At 41.1% G+C, this 20,100-nt stretch overlaps 1 protein-coding gene across 3 annotated transcripts in view; it reads right to left on the bottom strand.

Moving 5' to 3' along the window:
• Positions 1–20,100, bottom strand: part of LOC122815283 (centrosomal protein of 83 kDa-like) — a 1,332,042-nt gene that overhangs the window by 871,135 nt on the left and 440,807 nt on the right. For all 3 annotated transcript variants that reach the window (XM_044087644.1, XM_044087646.1, XM_044087645.1), the window contains exon 7: positions 10,941–11,090. In XM_044087644.1, coding sequence (XP_043943579.1) covers positions 10,941–11,090 — 150 coding nt within the window. The remainder of the gene's footprint in view (positions 1–10,940; positions 11,091–20,100) is intronic.

Here is a 20,100-nt window from a genome sequence, read left to right as displayed (position 1 = left end):
TTTACATCTACCATTCCATTGTTTGAGAACCTGGGAGCAGCAGGAGCAAACACCAATTCAGAACTTAAAGGGCCATTCAAAATGTCATTTTTTTTAAATCCTCAGAAAAATTCCGGTTATGTAACAAAGGCTACCTTCTCAATACAACAGAAGCAGCTGCATTTCCTGAGATTGTATCTGCATCTTCCAAAACATTTTTCAAAGCATATTTCGAAACCTGAGTCACAACGGAAACAATGTCATTCAAACACCACTTCTGTTCATCAGGTTAAGATACAGCAAAGTCATATAAACTGTAAGAACATTGCAATATAAACCTCCACATAAAGCCTACATAATTTATAACTCTAATGATTAAATTACTAGACTGATCCAACTTTTTCCCCTGAGATTCTAACCCCTTGCCAATTTTATCCAGGGGTGTAGGATTAGAAGAAACCAAGGATTTCCTGTTAGAGTTGGTTGCTGGAGAATCTGCAGCTGGGTCAGCTGAAAAAGGAGGAAAGATAGCTGCAAGATCAGCGTACACCTTGTACTTCCTCATAGCTTTTTCAGGGACTGGTTCACCAGCCACAGGGGTTTTATATGCAGTTTTGTACACATCTTCTAAGTCTGGCAACAGAAAGCATCTGCTGTTCACCTTCTGAAGAATCAGACTAGATGACTCAAGAATGTTCACTATTGTCTGCATCAAGGTCTCCATCAAAATCTACAACTATAGACAGATCTCTAGAGAAGAAAGCCCCATAGTCATTACAAGAGCACACTCTCTGATTAGCTGAATGTAAAACTCTCTTGGCTAAATTAATCACATCAGCATGGTAATAACTTAACTTGTCTGCTGAAGTTTCATTTTTTTAAACTAAAACAGAAAGAAATGAAAAGTATATATTAATAAAGAGGAAGGGAAATTTCCAAAGGGATCTCATCTGAGTCTGGAAGCTGTACCCTACCAATGCAGGCTGCTGAGGAGCTTCAACTGTGTAATTACTACAGTTGGCACTAAAAGGCTAAATGACTTCCTGTGACCGGGGTTAGGCCTCCCCTGGTTGGAAGGACATAGATGATCTCCTATCATAGAGAGGTAGAGAAGGGAATTCTGAGCTCTGGAAAGCACAAAACCCATATGCCATTGAGGCAGTGTGAATGAATAACATCTGACTTGCCCTTGCAAAGATTACTAATTTTGGGTTCCTGAGAATTATGCCCTCAGTCAATATGAACCATGAATTACAAGCCAAGATGTTATTTCCCTAGAACATCCCTGGTAGAAAAGAACCATCTGTACGAGTGAAGAACAAGCAAATTCTAACATTATCAAATCACATCCAAAGCACAGAACTAAATAAAACACAATCTGTACAGACTTCTGTTCACTTCAGAAAATTCTCAAACTTCAGTTCACAATTGTTCTACATAAACATAAAAAATAGTATAATGTAGAAATGATTGCTTTGTAAAGCAGATACCACAGAGGAATTTGATGAATTAAAACCAAAAATTCAAGAACTACAACAGTAAAGTGACATATAACTGCAAGTGCTTTCCAGTCACAGGGCTGGTTTAAAAAGGAAACAGTTTGAAAGGAATAGTGCCCAAGAAAAATGGGAGTACTGCTTAGATTTACTTCGGAATGGCATGACACGAGCATTTGCTTCCTTGGGCTTTTCCCTCAGGATCAAACCTAGTGAGGCAGGAGCAAATTCCACCACACAACTTCTATCCCTTCAGGGTATTATTTGTGTAGTAAATCCTCAAATACATTAAAAAGAAGAAAAATCCTACTAATAAAGTCTTCAGCATAAGGTATCATAGAAGAATCCTATATAAAACTACTCTTGAACAAACTCAAACCATGCTCTACTTCAGCAGATGACCTTCCAAGCAAGTACCTTAAAACGGTAGCCAGTGTCTCAATCCTTATAAATTGGTCAGTCCAGGAATTCCACATTGCCTCTTCTCTCTGGAAAAAATCACACATTATCCCTATATACAAAGAAATAAATTCAACAAATGTCACTAACTTTAGACCTACAGCAGTCTTATCTCCCTTCTCCAAAATACTTGAAAAATGCATTGAAAAAACATTGCTAAATTATCTCCTACAGGAAGAGCTCCTATTCCCCAAACAATATGACTTCCATCCCTCCCATAGTACTAACATTGCACTTCTAACCATTATAGATACTGTCAATAATGCTTGAGATAATAGCAAACTAGTCTCCAAACTATTTGTAAATGTGTCTAAGTCTTCAACACAATTGGTCACAGCAAGCATCTGACTTCAAATGTCCTCACCCTTCTATGGTTCAAAAGCTACTTGGCCAACAGGTGTCAGTCAGTAACATGGTACTCCTCCCTCTCTCCATACCTTCCAGTCAGCACAGTGCTATATCCTTGGTCCAGTCCTCTTTAACAATCTCACCAACACCCTCCACACATCAGACCTCCTTAATACAATAGATAGATAACTCCACATTCATATGTACATCAAAAACCTGGCACTTCACCAAAAAAATTACCCAGGAAATTTAACAGCTACCGATACATGGCTCTATAACTCACAACTCATGGCCACCCCCCCCCCACCACCAAAAAAAAAAAAACACTATTTTTTCCCCAAATTCTAATATCATGAAAAAACAAAATTTAACCACTGAAGTCAATTCTCATTGCAAATTATTAGCAATGATAGTGAATGATAATCGTAAACTCAACATGCATATACAGAACCACATTAAAAAAACCCACTAAAAACTAGGGATGCTTTACAGAGCCAAAATCTTCCCACCAATGCAAAGAAATATGTCTCTCTCTAAGGAAAGAAGTTAAGGAAAGCAAATATCAGGGGGAAGGAGGGAGGGAAAGCATGACTGCAGCAGTGAACACGCTCAAACATCTACATTTATAGTGAGTGTACACAACTGTACTATGTTCTTCGTGTTTCACTGCTGCAGTCCTAACCATTGGGAAGATTCCCAAAGCTGAGGAGAAGGGTGGAAGGTTAATAGAAACTTAAGATTGGGTGAACATGGCCTGAAGAACTGCAGATACAAATAAAGCCCTAGCTTTTGAGAATAGGCTCAGATGGTAATGTTTGGTGAAGGTGTGGACTGAAGTCCATGTGGCAGCTTCCAGGTTGTCCTTGGTGTGTACCCCTCTAAGGAATGCTGTGGAAGTAGAGGTTGCCCTAGTGGAATGGGTTCTGATGGTCCTAGGGAGTGGTTTTCCATGCAAGGAGTAGCAAAATTGAATGCAGTGTGCTATCCATTTGGAAATAGTCTGTTTGGATATTGGTTTCCCCTGTGCCTGTTTTAAACCTGACCAAGAGCTGGTCAGTTTTCCTGAATGTCTTTGTACGATCCAGATAAAATCTGAGTTGCCTGTGCACATCCAAAGAATGCAGTATCCTTTCCCCCTTGTTCTGAGGGTTAGGGAAGAAGGTGGGCAGGTGGATGAGCCTGGTTGTGGGTAACATCCACCTTTCCCCCTTGTTCTGAGGGATAGGGAAGAAGGTGGGCAGGTGGATGAGCCTGGTTGTGGGTAACATCCGAAACCAACTTTGGCATGAAGGAGGGATTGGTTCTCAGGGAGACCCTGTCTGCATGGAAGATGATAAATGGCTCAATGGCCATTAAGGCTTGAAGCTCTGATACTCTCCTGGCTGAAGTAATAGCCAGGAGAAAGGCAGTCTTCCAAGAGAGGTACTTTAGTTCTGAGGATGCTGCAGACTCGAAGGGAGGCAGAGCAAGCTTTTCTAAAACACAAGTTGAGGTCCCAGGCTGGGGTGGGCTGTCTTCTGGGAGGCTTGATATTAGAGGCTCCTCTAAGGAATTGTTTGATAAGAGGGGGGGAGAACAATGGCTGTTCTGTATCAAAGTGTGCTGAGATAGCAGAGGCATGGATCTTTACGGAGGTGAAGGAGAGACCCTTATTAAGAAGCTCATCAAGATAATCTAAAATAAGAGGAATGGAGGGCAGATGTATGTCTGCCCCCTTGGACTGGCTCCAGGAGTAGAATCTTTTCCATTTTCCAGCGTAAGATTTTCTGGTGCTGGGCCTTCTGGCTTCTGTGATGATGTCAAGGACTTGCTTGCTTAGCACACATTCCTTGTTGGTTTTGGTATAATAAGCCATGCTGAGAGCTTGACTGTCTGAAGGTCTGGGTTCAGCATTGTCCCCCCCCCCCTCCCGGGATAGCAGTTGAGGCATTAGAGATAGCTGCTAGGGGGGGCTGGTGAGATAGGCTGCGCAGCAGTGGGTACCAATGCTGTCGGGGCCAATTTGGGGCAATGAGTATTGCTCTTGGTTTTTCCTCTCTTATCTTGATTAGTACTTTTGGAATGAGAGGTAGAGGTGGGAATGCATACACAGAGAGGGCATTCCAAGGGAAGGTCAGGGCATCGACTTTCCAGGCCAGGTGATGGTACTCCCTGGTGCAGAATTTCTGTACTTAGTGATTTAAATGAGAGGCAAAGAGGTCCATCTGGGGGGGAGGGGGTCCCCCATGTGTGGGTAATTTGCAGAAAAATGTGTCTGTAGATTTGCCATTCATGTGGGTCCAGCAGGTTTCTGCTTAGGTAGTCTGCCAGGATGTTGTTGCTGCCCGGAAAGTATTGGGCTATAAGATGCAGTCCCATGGATGAAGCTGCTAGTCTGCAGAGGGGGTAAGACTGAGTCCCTCCCTGTTTGTTGATGTACCACATGATTGTGGTGCTGTCAGATTTTAGGAGAAGAACACCTGGTTTGAGGTAGGGTTTGAAGGATGCCAGAGCGTTTTGTACTGCTATCGTTTCCATTTGGTTGATGTGCAAGGGTATTTATGCATCCCGGAGACCTTGGGCGCATCTGCCTTCTAGGTGGGCACCCCAGGCTATGTCTTAAGCATCTGTAGTTATGGTCTGGTCTGATGGATGCAGGGTGAATGGAAGTCCCTTGTTCAGAGCACAGGCCTGGGCCCACCAGAGGAACTCAGATCTTACGCTAGGGATCACAGGCAGGGAGGTGTCCGGAGGTTGTAAGTGTTGACACCATAGGTTCTTTAGGTACCACTGAATTTTCCTCATGTGTAGTCTGGCCAGAGGTACCAGGAGGATCCATGAGGCCATGTACCCTAGAGCTTGTAGGAACTTCCTGGCAGAAAGCTGGGGTTGGGAGGCCAGAGTAGTGAAGCATTTTGGTAGGAAATTTTGTTTTTCTGGGGCAGAAAGGCCATTTGGTATTCTGTGTCCTATAAGGCTCCCAGAAATATGATTTTCCTGGTGGGTGTCTGTTTTGATTCCCTTTCATTTATAGGGAACCCCAGAGAGGTGAGTAGGGTTTTTACCAATGAGAGGTGCTGCAGGAGCAGTTCCTTGCAGTCTGCCTAGATGAGACATTTGTCCAGGTAAGGGTAAATCTGTACATTGTTTTGCCTGCAAAAGGCAATGTCAGGAACTAGATATTTGGTGAATACCCTGGGAGAAGTAGATAAGCCAAAGGGCAAAGCAGAGAATTGAAAGTGTAGTGATCCTGGTCTGAGGTGCAGGAATTTTCTGCATGATTCCCTTATTGGGATGTGCAGGTAAGCATCCTTTAGGCCTAAGGTGACCATCCAAGCTTTGTTTGGCAGCATTGGTAGAAGCTGTTGTAAGGTAAGTATTTTGAATTTTGGGATTACCAGGAAGGTATTGAGAAAGGAAAGATCCAGGATGGGACACCAAGTTCCCTCTTTCCTGGGAACAAGGAATAGTCTGGAATAGAATCCTTTTGCAACTTGTTCTGGAGGTACAGGTTCTACTGCCCCTAGGGATATTAGGTTTTGCACGTGCTTTAGTGCTTCTGCCCACTGGTTTAGAGGTAGGTCTGGGTACCCTCTTGGAGGTGGTTGTTCTCAGAAATTGAATTTGTACCCCTGAGCAATGATTTTTAAGACCCACTGATGTTCTGTTATAGAGTTCCAATTTTCTCTGCATAGAGATAGCCTTCCTCCCAGCTTTTGGTGTGGTGGAGGCAGGCAGAGATGGGAAAGGTAGTCATTGAGAGTTTTTTCCCTGCAGGGTTGCTTTTGAACTCCCGGCTCTAGTGTTTGGGGAGGGGGGCACTGTTTTGTTCTTTGCTGGCCCTGAGTTTTAGTCCTGGTGGGTCTCTGTCCCTACGGGTTTTGCCTTGTGCCTGCCTGTTTGGTGCAGGAAAGGACCAGTGTTTAGAGGGAAAATTTCTGCTGAGCCTAGGAGGTTGTACTTAAAGAAAATCTTTAACAGTTTGCATCGATTTTGCTTTGTCTTCCATCTTTTTAAGTACCTCTTCAGTTTTCTGCCCGAACAAGCGGTCTTTGTCAAGAGGTGCATCTGTGATTTTAGCTTTGACATGATCAGGGAGAGGCAGTTTCTTCAGCCATGCATGTCTTCTGATAACAGATCCTGCCACTGCTGCCCTGCTAGAAGCTTCTAGGACGTCAAAATTCATAGTGCAAGGAGTGCTTTGCCACCTGAGATGAAGAGTGCAGTAATTCTGCTCTCTATTGTTGGCAAAATCTGGAAAAGCAGAAATTTTCTGTTTCAAAAGTTCCAAAGTGTGCTGTTGATATTTTGACATATGGAACTGACATTTGAGAGCCCTTATAGTTAAAGTTGCAGAGGTATATACTTTTTTACCTCATCTGTCCAGGGCCCTGGATTCGTTGTCTGAGGGAGTAGGATTCTTTGTAGAGGTAGCCTTAACTCCCTTAGGTGCCTGAGTAATCACCTCTGGATCTGTTATAACATTTCTGTAGAGGAATTTATGAGAGTCTGGTGCCCTGTAGTATCTGTCAGGTTTTCTGGGGGCAGGTGGAAGGGTGTTAGGTGTAAGGCTGAATTCTTGGTAAACATCATCTACCACCTCCAAGATGGGTGGGATGGCCAGAGGCCTGTGCTGGGGTAGGTCCAGAAACTCTCTTAGTCTTTTCTTGGATTGAGGGAAATCCATTGATTCCCATTGGAAGTGTTCCCTGAAGGTGTGGAGGGTCTCCCCAAAGGAAAGGTCCTCTGGAGGTGATGCAGAAGGAATAGATTCTTCTGAATCTGAGTCTTCATAGGCAATAAGAGGATTTTCCTCTTCAAAAACAGAGAAGTCAGATCCCTCTGAGTCTAAATCCGATCGGATATCTGGAGAAGGTTCCCGTATCCTTTTGGCTGGTGTGGCCTGATTACCCCAGATGAAAGTGATGAGATCCTCTGCAATTTTAAGCATTCTAGTTTGAAGAGGGGAAGGAATAGTGGAATGGAGACTTTTTGCTGTTTTCTTTGGAGTAGCTTCTGGCCTGAAGAGTATCTCTCGGTACTGTCAGTGTGTTAGTTGGAAGAGAGGGCAAAGGCTTTGAAGTGAATTCCGAAGTGCGAGCAGTATCCTAGGAAGCCGGTGCCTGCATAGCAGCTCCGGACCCAACAGAGGCAGAGACAGATGAAGGCTTGTTAGATGATACAGTTTTCTGCGGCATACAGGACTCTGAAAGGATAAAGGCCTGCAAAGCAATAGAGTCGGGCATCAGGGACAGCGAAAGCTCCTCTCTGAATTCCAAAGAACTGAAGACCCTTTTAGCGGTGGTGTCATCGGAAGGCTTGGCCTCATGCGGTCTGTCTCTATCCTTATCTTTACATTTTTCGGAAGATGTGCGGTTTGCTGACTGACGGACGCCATATCGGTAGTCGGAGATGGAAGACTAAAATATGTGGCAACAAACAGAGCTCTACGAAGAATAGTTCTAGCATTAAAGAGGGCACAGAAGCGACAGCGGGTTATGTCGTGATCTGGGCCTAAGCAAGTGACACAGTAAGAATGGAAGTCTCGGTATGGTATTTGCTTTCCACAGGCAAGACAGTTATTGACTTTTTCAGACATTGGTTAGTGCAAGAAAAAGGAAGGATCCCCAACAGGGTACTTAGCTTTAGACGTTTTCAGCTGAAGTTCGAAATCTGGAAACAGATGACCAGCACTGTTGTGAAATCAGCTAGGGGCTCCATTGCAAGAAAAACTGAGGTAATGGCATCACCTGCTCTCCTTTATAGCATGGATGACCTGACATCAGCCAGCAAACAACATCAGTAGATGCACAAAACCTTGACTCTGGTATTTGGACCGACTGAGGGCTTCCACAGCATGGATAACCCAATGGTTAGGACTGCAGCAGTGAAACATGAAGATCAGTGAATGGGACATCTACTTTACATTTTCCATGCATGACCCTTTTCATCTATCCTTCTCCAAAATATTATTATCTACACTCTGTGATCATCATTTCTCCATAAGCCAATAACCTTTTTTCCCCTCTTTCCTAACTACCACTTTCTTTTCTCCTTTTACCTGTCATCCTTATTTTATTACAGTCTTTTATACCCCTTCAATATCTCCTGGCTCAGTACTTTGATTTTTCTTTCAACCCCTTTAACATTACATCTCTTCTGTATTTTCCTTTACATAGTACAAACAATACAATACCTTACAGCCTCTCTCCACAATAATAATCCATCTTCTTACTCAACCTTCCTTTCACTCAGCCTATCTACTAATTATGTGTTTCAACTTCTACCACATGCATTGCATGATCAAATCCCTTTCTGTGCTGATACCTCTCCCTATTACCATGGGGTTGGCTCTCATACTTGTCGTTTTACTTGCTCTTCCTGCACACTGCTGTATAACCATTGCTTCCACTATAGCGTTACTTAAATATTTTTTTCCTAAAACCTTTTTTAAAAACATACTCTCTTGCCTATGAATTCCTCTTTTTTTCTTCCACTTTCATTGTTTTGATCCATTGCCATACTCATGTATTAGACTGCATTCATGACTCACAAAAAAAATACTTATTGACATGTACAGTTGTCTTTTGGAAAACTCTGTTTTATGTTTTACTATGTGTTCTATTTGCATTCATTCTGTTAAATTGCTTAAAATAATAATACTTTTTCTTAATCTTCTTTTTAACATTTCTAGAAAAGGGCTATGTCCCAAGTCATATACCACAGGTAGAAGCTATGAAATTGACAAATATTTTATCACAGACACTTTTAGCAATTTGTGTTTTTACATTTTCAGCTGTTTGCACCAGTTCTGAGATGTTTTCTTTAATGGAAGAATCAGCAATGTCTTGTACCAGGTCATCCATTTTTTTCAGGATCTCATTCTGGTATTATACCATAGGAGATTAGTAGTTACTAATCCTAATATTCAGGGTGGCATGTCTATACAAGCCCTCTTACATGAACTGTTGCAATTCTATTTTCTTCATCACTAGTTGGGATGTCTAAGAGTTGTTGTTTTTTGGGACTCTCTATGAACAATTAGGCCATGTACAGCAGGGTCTCCCACTAGAGTTTTATAAAGAAATTTAAGTTGCTCCTAAGCCTTGTAAAATCTGTCAGGCTTAGCATGCACCTCTTCAAAAGATGGGATCACAAGCAGTATGAGTGATGTTTAAGGTAAAATCCCACTGGTGCTATTTAAAAATCACAAGATTACATTTTTCCAAATAATACATTCTCTTGGTGAAAGGTAGATGATACTGAACAGTCATACCCAAATCAGTGTTCAAGTAATCTGGTCAGAGTATGTTACAGACTCCTCATCTTCCTCAGGATTGAGGATGAAAGAGGAGTAAGGAGGATGCATTGTTCATTTTCGTTTGAAAAAGTCCCTGAGGAAAATAGTTTAGAAATTTCTCAAGCCAGCAGAATCATGTGTTAAAGGCAAAGTACTCCTGTGCAAAGATTGTATGAACTACAGTTGAAAAGGAGATAACTAAAATATCCAGGAAGGTGACGAATGATCTCCAGATGCCGAAACATCACTCATCCAGCCGCTGGATGCTTGTTCCACTTGTACTATTGTCAGCAGTCATAAGGGCATAAATGGTACCAATGCCAATGCCACAACAATTACTGGGAAATAACCAGCCAAGAAGTTGTAGAAATAAGGGAAGCCTCCACAGCAATAATCTGAAAAGACCACATCCATGTTACACACCACATGCCTGGACAATGACAGCTGTAGCAGTATTTTTTTTTTATCCAGTCAGAAACCACAATTACAATAATTTGCAATACAGAAACCTGTCCAACAGATGCTTTCTCTTCCAAATTTCTGCTGATGCAATGAAGTGGCATGGATAACAGTGGCATTGAAGAAACTTCCACCTGCAGAGAAGGTGAACAAACCTTACATCCAGCAGTGAAAGGAAGAAACTCTGTCTCAGCAGGCCTGGACATCTTATTCACTGAAAACACAAAACATTCCTACATAACCTTTAAGTTTTTAACTCTGTGATTAAAAAACTCTGCATTTGATATTTTCTTACCAGACTAGTCATATAATTGTTTAGTTTTAGCTACTTATTTTCAATTTACAGCAGCTGAAAGAGCAGGTGTCACTCTAGGCCCACAAATGACAAGGAGCACTACTAGGGCATCTTATGTGCACTCTATCTTGGCCCACAAATGACAAGGAGCACTACTAGGGCATCTTATGTGCCCTCTATCTAGGCCCACAAATGACAAGGAGCACTACTAGGGCATCTTATGTGCACTCTATCTAGGCCCACAAATGACAAGGAGCACTACTAGGGCATCTTATGTGCACTCTATCTAGGCCCACAAATGACAAGGAGCACTACTACGGCATCTTATGTGCACTCTATCTAGGCCCACAAATGACAAGGAGCACTACTACTACGGCATCTTATGTGCACTCTATCTAGGCCCACAAATGACAAGGAGCACTACTAGGGCATCTTATGTGCACTCTATCTAGGCCCACAAATGACAGGTTACTGGATTTCATGGCTGGACTATGTTGAAACTGCTAAAACATAGATGCATAGCAAATGAAGACACCTAGCCAGGTATAATACCCCAGGATGCTGAAGACAAAAATTAGGTATAATGCAAACCTTCTCAAACTAGGTTAGAGAAAAAAACTGAAACCTGTAGTTTTGAAGCTCCCTCCTGAGGGACTCTTCAGCTAATTGTACAGTGTTCAACTTTTCTTCCCATTTCTCCTTTTCAGATCTTATTGCAGCCTCATGGTCTGATTTGAGCTTCTCCAGTTCAGCCACACGATTCTCAAGTTCCATCCTGAGAAAGAAACATTTGTTAGTACCAAATATGGACTATAACCATACAAGTACATATTTTACTACATGCTTTGCCAATAGACAGCATATTGGTGTTAAATTCTCATCTGTACATAACTACAATAAAATAAACTATTTCAGACATGAAATAAGCTACTCTCAAAACTCGTATTACATTAACATGGGAAGTCAAATATGGTAATCATACTTTTTATGACTAGTCATCAAGTATAACAGTACAGTTTTTAAGATTCAGAAATTGCTTTCATTGTGCACATAATGAAACAAGGTTTGGAATGGTTCTGTAAAGTATGATCTGTCTTGTTCAGTGCCTGCAAAAAGGGGAAGTTGTGATGAATATTAAAGACTACAGTGTCCAAAAATGTTATAAATACTGGTTAGAACAATTCTGTTTCCCAAAGACATAGTTAAGTTTTCAATTTTGCTCCCATAATTAAAATGAGAGGCAAGCAGTGATTCTTAAAGCTCTTAATAAACTTCAGGCGAAGCAGACTTTACCCTCGCACTTGCAGACGTAAATTTTTAGAACTGTTTTTTGAGAATCAGCACTTGCTTATGCCTGTGAAGTAACAGAAAAAATGTAAAATCTCTGAACGGTGTACTTGAAATAACAAATTTCTTATAAAAATAGTATTGGTGTAGTAGCCATGGTTTATTTCATACCATTTAAGTGGTATTAAAAATATTGAAGTTCAAGTCTATAATCTTACAACTATCTCCAACATCCTAACTCCTACAGCTATAGCCAAAATGTTATAAAACCACACTCCCCTAATGCCCTCCCAAACCAAAAGGCAACTTTATGAACACTGATATTAAAAGAAATTGGGAGGAATGCAGTGGTAGGACAATAGGACTGCGGTTGTTTCAGAAATTATGTGCTCATGTTCTTAAAGATGGAGAGGTGACAAGAGATAAATGTGATCTTAGGAATATGAAGCCTTAAGAGGTAAGAAATGGAGCATTTGTCTTCTGAACTCAAACTTTCCTACTTTTAATGATGTTAAAAGAACTATAACTGTAGAGTGAAGTAACTTCTGTAATAACTTCTCAACTTTTCTGGGAAATATTAACTGTTCTCCATTTAATAAAGTGGAGAGTGGCACAGGATTATTTAAGTATTTGTGGTGTTAAATACAGCAGTCCCCTCCCTTTTGTCTCACTGCTGTGAGATTTCTTTGCTTTTTTTATTTGAACATTATTTGGGTACCCATCCATAACTGTGTGCATTAGGCTTTTTATAAGCAGAGTATTTCAGAGCACAGCCAGAATCTCCACTTATGCTGCACTGATAAGCCACAATAAAAACAAACTTAGAGCTGGAAGACTCAGCTTATTGGTGTGAGTGCATAAAGACTTGTGTATTACTGTGCATTCAAAGCCACAGGCAATCTGCATATCTATGATGCCTTGATAAAGGGAAGTTTGTAGATGTTTTTGGCACAGATATCACAGTTCTGCCAGGGTCTTTCTTGTTTGGGTCCAGTGTGCATCTGCTGTGGGGCTTTTTTTGCTGGCTTCCTCAGACGAAAATAATACCTACTCTGAATTAGGAAACATTTCATTTTCATTGTGGATGGCATTTATGAGATTCTGGCATCTGAATATTTGCAAATGAAAAGTTCTAGACAGAGAAAAAACAGAAAAATGACCATACATTCAAGAAAGTGGCACTATCTTAAACTTCTGTTACAGTACTGTGAAATGGTGGTATGCCATAAACAGCAGAATTACAACAGAAAGTAAGTTCCAGAAATGGTAGATACCTGAAAAGTTAACAGTTTTGTACTGTACATTATAGGTTCATAGATGTATACTAGGCTAAATGGCCATCACCCTGCAACCCAAATGTGATCCATAAATTTGATTAATAGAGGGTGATTTACCGACTACATCTGTCCATCAGAGGCATAGGAGTCAGACCAGGGACGAATTTCTGATTACCCGTACATTGGTCCAAGTTGCGCTTAAATAGGGATAAGGAGGCACTCTGCTTCACATGGATGTAGAGCCTGTTCCAGAGAATGGGAATTCTCTGAGCAACGTAACTGTCTCTACGATGTGCCCTAATTATGTTGCAAGTAAAATTTATGTATTTTAGTCTAGTAGTTTTGTTGATCGTTTTGTGAATATGTAAAAGATTCATCAAAACTGGGCAGACAAACAACAACTCTCAAAAGCCTGTATGATAATGAGTAAAGAGACAGGGTTTTGAGGCGATCAGTGTAGGACACTGTTTACTCCCAGTATTCTTTTTGTAAGGAACCTTTGTGGACATTCCAGTTGCTGTATGTGTCTGGTCAAGTAAATTATACCCTATGATGGGCCTGATGAGGGCCATGTACAGTGGCATGATGACCTGTCTGGACAAGTATGCCATGCCCTTGCTTATAAGTTGAGCACCATAGAAGTATTTTTTTTACTACCTTTGACACATGTTGATTGAAGGCTAGGTTACTATTTACATAAACTCCCTGATCCTTAACTAGTCAATCAACTTTTAATGGTGTTTTATTGATGAGGTAGTCACCCGGAGTGGAAGACTTCCCAAAAGGTGCTATGACACATTTACTGGTATTGAGGTTTAAGCCATGGCTTTGGCACTAAACATTTGTCTGTATTAGACCTTCCTGAAGGGTGTTCTTATCTTGGAGGAAATTCAATGACTGCTCCCAGTTTTGCAATCACATGTGAACTTGACGAGTCAGAGGCCTTTGACATTGGCTTTGACATCTGAGAAGTAGATGCCAAATAGGAGTGTGCCTAGCACAGAGCCCTACAGGACTCCACTGGTAACTGGCCTCATCGATTCTAACCTCTTGAGTCCTATCTGGGAGCCAGGTAGCTATCAAGCATGTTAGAAAGGGGTTTATACTTAGTTCCATAAGTTTGTTGACTGTGTCCAAGTGGAGTATTACATCAAATGCTTTAGCCAGATCTAGGTAGGCAGTATATGCTGTTTTCCCTACATCCATTGTCATTGTGACATTTTCAAAGAAGTTTACCAGATTCAGTAAGTGTGACCTTCATTTGACAAAGCTAAACTGGGATGAAGCCAGTGTCTAGTGCCGCCTATGTCCTTGTTGATAATTTCCATGATAATTATTTCCACGGCTTTGCAAATAAGACTAATCAGACTAATGGGTCTGCAGAGTCCAGGATCTGTTGAAGGTCCTCCCTTATGATATGAAGGGGGATGACCATCGCAGCTTTCCATTTACGTGGCACAAAGCCTGGTTTAAGACTATAGTTAAATAATGACTTTAGGGGTCCTGATAAGTCATATTTTAGGCTATTCAGAAGGCATCCTGGGATGTTACTGGGGTGCATTGAGAGGCTGTGTTCTTGGGTTTAGTGAGTGCAGCCAGTACATGCTCCCTGGTTACAGCTGGAGGGGCTGGTTGGAGTGAAGTTAGAACAGGTTTGCTACATAGCCGGGCTCAGTGAATGTGGCACCATTAACCACCAGTTCAGCACATTGTTGGGTGCTGTCCTTATGGTTTCTGACATAGCTGTAGAAGCCTTATGGTTATCTTTCATGTGGGAGGATATCTTAATGTTAACGTTGGCTTTGCTTGACTTAATTAGCCCTCCTAGTTGCCTATTTACTTGATGAGAGAGTTTTTAATCTTTATGGAAATTACTCTTCCTGATTTTTTTGCCATAATTTATGTTCCTTTTGTTGTGTATCCTGTTTAATTGGGGATGCCACCTGGATGGTTTGTTTCTGGGACTAGTTTTGGGCTTACTTCTCACAGGTGCAGCAGCCACTGACATAATTGCACAGAGTTTCTGAGAGTAATTCAGCATAGGCTGGTGTGCTCTTGAGGTTTGGAGAGACATTGAATTTTGGCAAACCATCACTTAATAACAGCTGATTTACCTTGGAATAGTTCCTGTTATTGATTCTAATGGGATGACAGAGTTGATTTTGAAGGAGACAGCTTTATGGTCAGACTTTACAAGGGAGGGACAGACATTGCGGGGTGAGTGGTGCAGCATTTTTCCATATTTCTGAGCATAATGTCCAGTATGTTGGAGCCTCCAGAACACATATTCACTACTTGGTCAAAGTTGTTTGTATTTATGAGAACCAGGAATCTCTGTGCCTGTAGATTTGAGTCTATACAGGGGTAATTAAACTCTCCCATGAGTAGAGTGTTAAGTGGGATGGGATGCTAAGTGTTTCCAGTAGGTCCAAGTATGCATTGTGAGCTTTTTGGGACATGGAGCGTGACCTATGGTTGGCTAGGATATGGTACGGGATTTTATCTAAGGTGATCTGCACATGTCATCCTGTTTGACTACACCAGAGGTAGTCATGCTTGTTATTACTGTATACTGAGACACCTCCACCTTTAGCCCCTGTCTGTGCAGTTACTGGTCTAAAATTGTGGAAGGTACTGAAACCTTGCATTGCTGGGGTTACTCTCTGCTGCTTTAAGCTATGTCTCCGTAACTGCACAGATATCTATATTCTTGAGTGTTAGGAGAGTGTGGAGGAGTGTAGTTTTTTATTTAGGCTCCTGGCATTGAGCAGTAACACCATGAGGTCCTGCTGAATTGAGCTTGCTATGTTGGTAGGTTTGTCAATTTGGCACTGCCTAAAAAAGGCGCTATGGGGCTGTACAAAGTCTTAGCCAGTATTTAAAAACCTAAAGGGGAAAGGTGCAGGCCCATTCCTAGCAAAGCAACGTGCTCTGTTGACCATGTCCTCCCATACTGGTAAATACTGGACCCTTTAGAATGAAAACAGAAGGGCATCCAGTTGCTGAAATCAGTCATGTTTTGCTCATACTGTGGCATCATTCTCAGTGATGTTAATATGCTGCTCAGTGCCAGGCACATACCAGCCGGAGACATAGTCAGAAAGCTCCATAATGTCTCTCTTCATATAGTCCAGGGAGGTACATTTACAGCATTTACATCTACATGCATAATTTGGTGGATCCTGGCTTCATAGAAGCAGCTAACAGTTAGCTTCTCCTTGTTCAGCCTGGTTAGAGAGGCATCAGTATGTATTAGAATGGAGTCTGTTATGATGAGAGTCCTGGGGAAGTGTGCCTGCTTGTCTAGGGTCTTAGTATTTGGGGCTCCATGGAGAGTGAGTGAGTGTGTGTGTGGTGATAGGTGTTTTTTTTTTTTTTTTTTTGAGTGTCTCTGGGCTTGCTGAGACATAGCTTTGACAACAGACGGTGTAGGCTATATTTGTTGTGTAGGCAGATTGCTTTTATGTGCCTTATGTTAGTCTATGCATGTGTTTTGTGCTATGTGAAGTGGGTGTTGTATGTGGGGTTTCAACAACCTGATGTGGACTTGTATGTGACAGTTTAGCCTCCAGTGTCATGGTGTAAGTACACCACTTACATACTGTGTCTGATTATTTAAGGATTAAGTGGCTGTAAGTAAACATGAGACAATTACTACAGTGTCTCAAGATACCCATATCCACCATGCTGGCTACAGAGAATTAAGAAAATTCATATCCATACTGTCCAGTCCTTTAGATTTGTGAGCTACAAGGGGGTGGTGCATTGAGGTTAGAAGGCTATTAAGGGTGCTTTGTTTGGGCACAGTAACAAGGGTGCTTTACTACAACATGTTATGCTAAACAGTACTAAATTCTACAAACTTCAATGTTTACACAAAACTGAATTCTACTAAATTTGTAGGTATTGCCACTTGACGTACAACTAGCTGCTCTAAGCTTTTTGGAGCAAGAGTTATTTGCACCATACTGCTGCTTTACAGGTTACAGTTTTATGGATTGTTCTACAGATAAAATTTGCTTTCTAGGTGTCTGCTACTGTACAGGGCATGCTAACATATGCAAATGTGCAAAATGTAAAGCAGCACAGCAAAAACAGAAAACTAATGAGCTCTGGCCAATAAAATGACTGCACTGTGAGTCCTTTTGTGTATTTCCCAACTCAGATAGGCCAGGCAAACACCTTTTGCCACAAGATGAATAAACTCAGTCCTCCTGATATAAAAACATGGTAGAGACCCATGGGTGCAATGCTAACACAAACCACTTTAAACAACTAGCTGGAAATCCACTGCTGAAGGTAATTTAAAGAAAGTAACAGCGGTGTAGATGTAGCGTTGTTGCCTCACAGCAAAAGGTTCTCCCCGTTCGATTCTCGGCTTGGGTTGGGAGTGCCTTCTGTGTGGAGTCTGCATGTCCTCCCCGCGGTCGAGTGGGCGTTCAAAAGACATGCTTTGAATGGGCGTGCCTTCGTTGAAGGTTGGGCGTCGGGCTGGCAACTCAACACCATAAAAACCAACTGCCAATCATTAGCGGACCGGAGTTCCACTGTGGCGACCCCTAACCGGGAAAAGCCGAAAGACAAACAACAACAGTGAGAGGAAGAGCATTTTTTTTCTTTACAAAATAATCAGTGAAATGCACACACAAAAGCAGAAAACAAATGATTTTTCAAAATAACCGAAGTGCGATTTAGCAATCAAAGATACTTAACTTTGCCTGGAAGGCACGGGATACAAGTTAAATTGTAGTCTGATTAACAGTATATTCAGACTTATCGAGTTCTACATCTGCCAGAAGACTTATTTGGAAATATTATCCTAACAGTAGCTTTACATTCACTGCATTTTGCAGTTTCATTACTATACTGCACATAACTGACAAGACACAAAAGTTGAATTACATTTAGATAATAAGGAGATGGTGGAAAACTCTGACATCGCATTTATTTATGAAGCAGTAATGCTTAGCTGACTGCTCTTTGCATTTCCATTAGCACACTGTGCAATGAATGAAACAACAGACATATAAAACTGGTTCAGAGTCCACAAACATGGACTTCCCAGTATCATGGCATGTTACAAAAGTAATCACCACAGCAGCAGCACAACTGAATGGTACAACAGAGTGTTTCATCTAATCCTGATGCACATTCAGAAAACATGTCTAAACTACACTCTGCATAAAGATAAACTGCCATGTGACGAATGAAAATCGAAAGTCAGAACTCCAAATGTGGCCAATTCGGCAAACGTAGGACATTCACATGCAGCAAGGAAAAATGTTCAACACTAGAGTCAAACTTTCAAATCAGCTTAATCAAATAGCTTAGCACATCAGCAGGTTTCCCATTAACAGCATCCAAGCCTGAACATAGTGAACACAGAAATAACCCAGTGTCATACGAGCACAAAACACGTCAACAATAAACTCCAAATATTTTACTTATTGTATACTTTGATGATCAGGTTAGTCACAACAGTCTAGTGGCTTCTTTTCAGGGACATCAGTGGCAGTCTTTTAACTGACTAGGAAAATTTGGCTAAGGCACCAGAAAACTTTTCCTACTCTTTTGGTAGTGTGCTGATGTGCTGTCCCTTTGCAAGAGCGAGAGAAAAGCAAGAAGCATGGAGGTGGTGGTAAAGTACAGAACTGATTTTTCTTAGGTAAATGATGAATCTGATGCTGAAACTGCTACTACTTTGAATGAAGATGGGTGGGACACAATGACTTAAAAATTATAAATGAGAATGATTCAAATGAAAAAAAAATGTCTTCGCCACTGTCTAAAGCGGGGAGAAGTGCATAAAGGAAGATGAATCATTAAATCCAGTAGAAGGGGAGCTGGCAGGATCCTTTAGATGATGGACCATACACATAGAAACATAATGCAAGTTCCAGAATAAGAAACTGTGAAAGAACCAAAGAAATGTTATGCAGTAGTGTCAGCTGCCTTTGAAGAGACATTACAATGGTGTTATTCTGATCATATATTGTTTTCTTTCAGCAAATTTACAAAAACAGACCAAGTCTGATAGATATATTTGGGACAAATTAACTGCTAGTTTCGGTGTTTCTGCTTCAGTCATTTGATCCTTAATTCATCTTGAAAACTCAAGGCTTTGTGATATTACTTCTGAATCTTTTACATTATCGCATATTTTTGGATGAAGTATAGAAAACATGTTTTTCCATGTTATGAGTTAATTTCTGTTGGAAATGCAAACAGCCAAAGAAAGTATTTATACAATTCAGGGCTAATATTATTTCTACAATGGGCATTAACTTATAATTATAGGACATATACAAAGCTATTCATTCAGTTTTTAAAGTGTATGCTGAAAGGAAGTTGAGAAATGGTGCTTCTGAGGCACAGGTTACTTTAGCTAATAAAAATAATGTTACTGAACATTTACCATGTGTGCTGAGTAATGAAGGGGTAAAGGACACTATGAAATCCATAGGCCAGCCAAGAATGTATTATTGTGAGGATGACTTATGTCTTATTAACGAATGTCTTAAGAGATGTTCCAGTCGTCAAACTGATCATGTTGCTAACAACTAAGCAGTGTTATGTTACAAATGTAAACAGCAAGGACATTTACAGTGCGAGTGCATAGATGGACAAATTAAGGTAAAATAACTGATAACCAAAATTCAGCCAGGGGAAACTGCTAGAGAACTATCGTGCGATAAAACAGTAGACATTTGAATAGATCACTGATGCAGTAGCCTAAGCAATATGGAGATGTATTCTCCCAACGATCAGACACCTAGCCAGCTTCCAAAGTTTTAGGACACCTTACACGCAGTCATATGTTTGCTGGAGCTACAGAGAGATCCTGTATAAAAGCAGATGTGCAGGTGCCAAAATTCAGAGCTTTCTTGCCCCCAAAATAAGGAAGACTAGAGCCCTGCCAACAAAATATGTGCTAGCAGAAGAGGGGAAGATAGGAAACCCCACCTTGGCATAAAAAAAAAAAGAAGGGGAAAGGAGTGAGGGTGTTTGTCCTTCAACCACTCCTTAGATCACTGTTGCAACATATGTATTAATACCAAAGCTTAGATAGAAAGGGAGGAAGGAGAAATATTAGATTCCAGAAATCTCTGAGTTATACAGTCCTAGCAAACTGTGCCCTAGCCCTAGATAAAACATTGATTTTGTAGGGGCTTGATAAAAATATGTGCATTGCTGTCTCTAAAATGCTTCTAGATTCTACCT

This window comes from Protopterus annectens, chromosome 11.part0 (assembly GCF_019279795.1).
Source record: "Protopterus annectens isolate FY-2018-M chromosome 11.part0, PAN1.0, whole genome shotgun sequence".
Taxonomy (NCBI): Eukaryota; Metazoa; Chordata; order Ceratodontiformes; family Protopteridae; genus Protopterus; species Protopterus annectens.
This window is presented reverse-complemented; position numbering and strand designations above follow the sequence as displayed.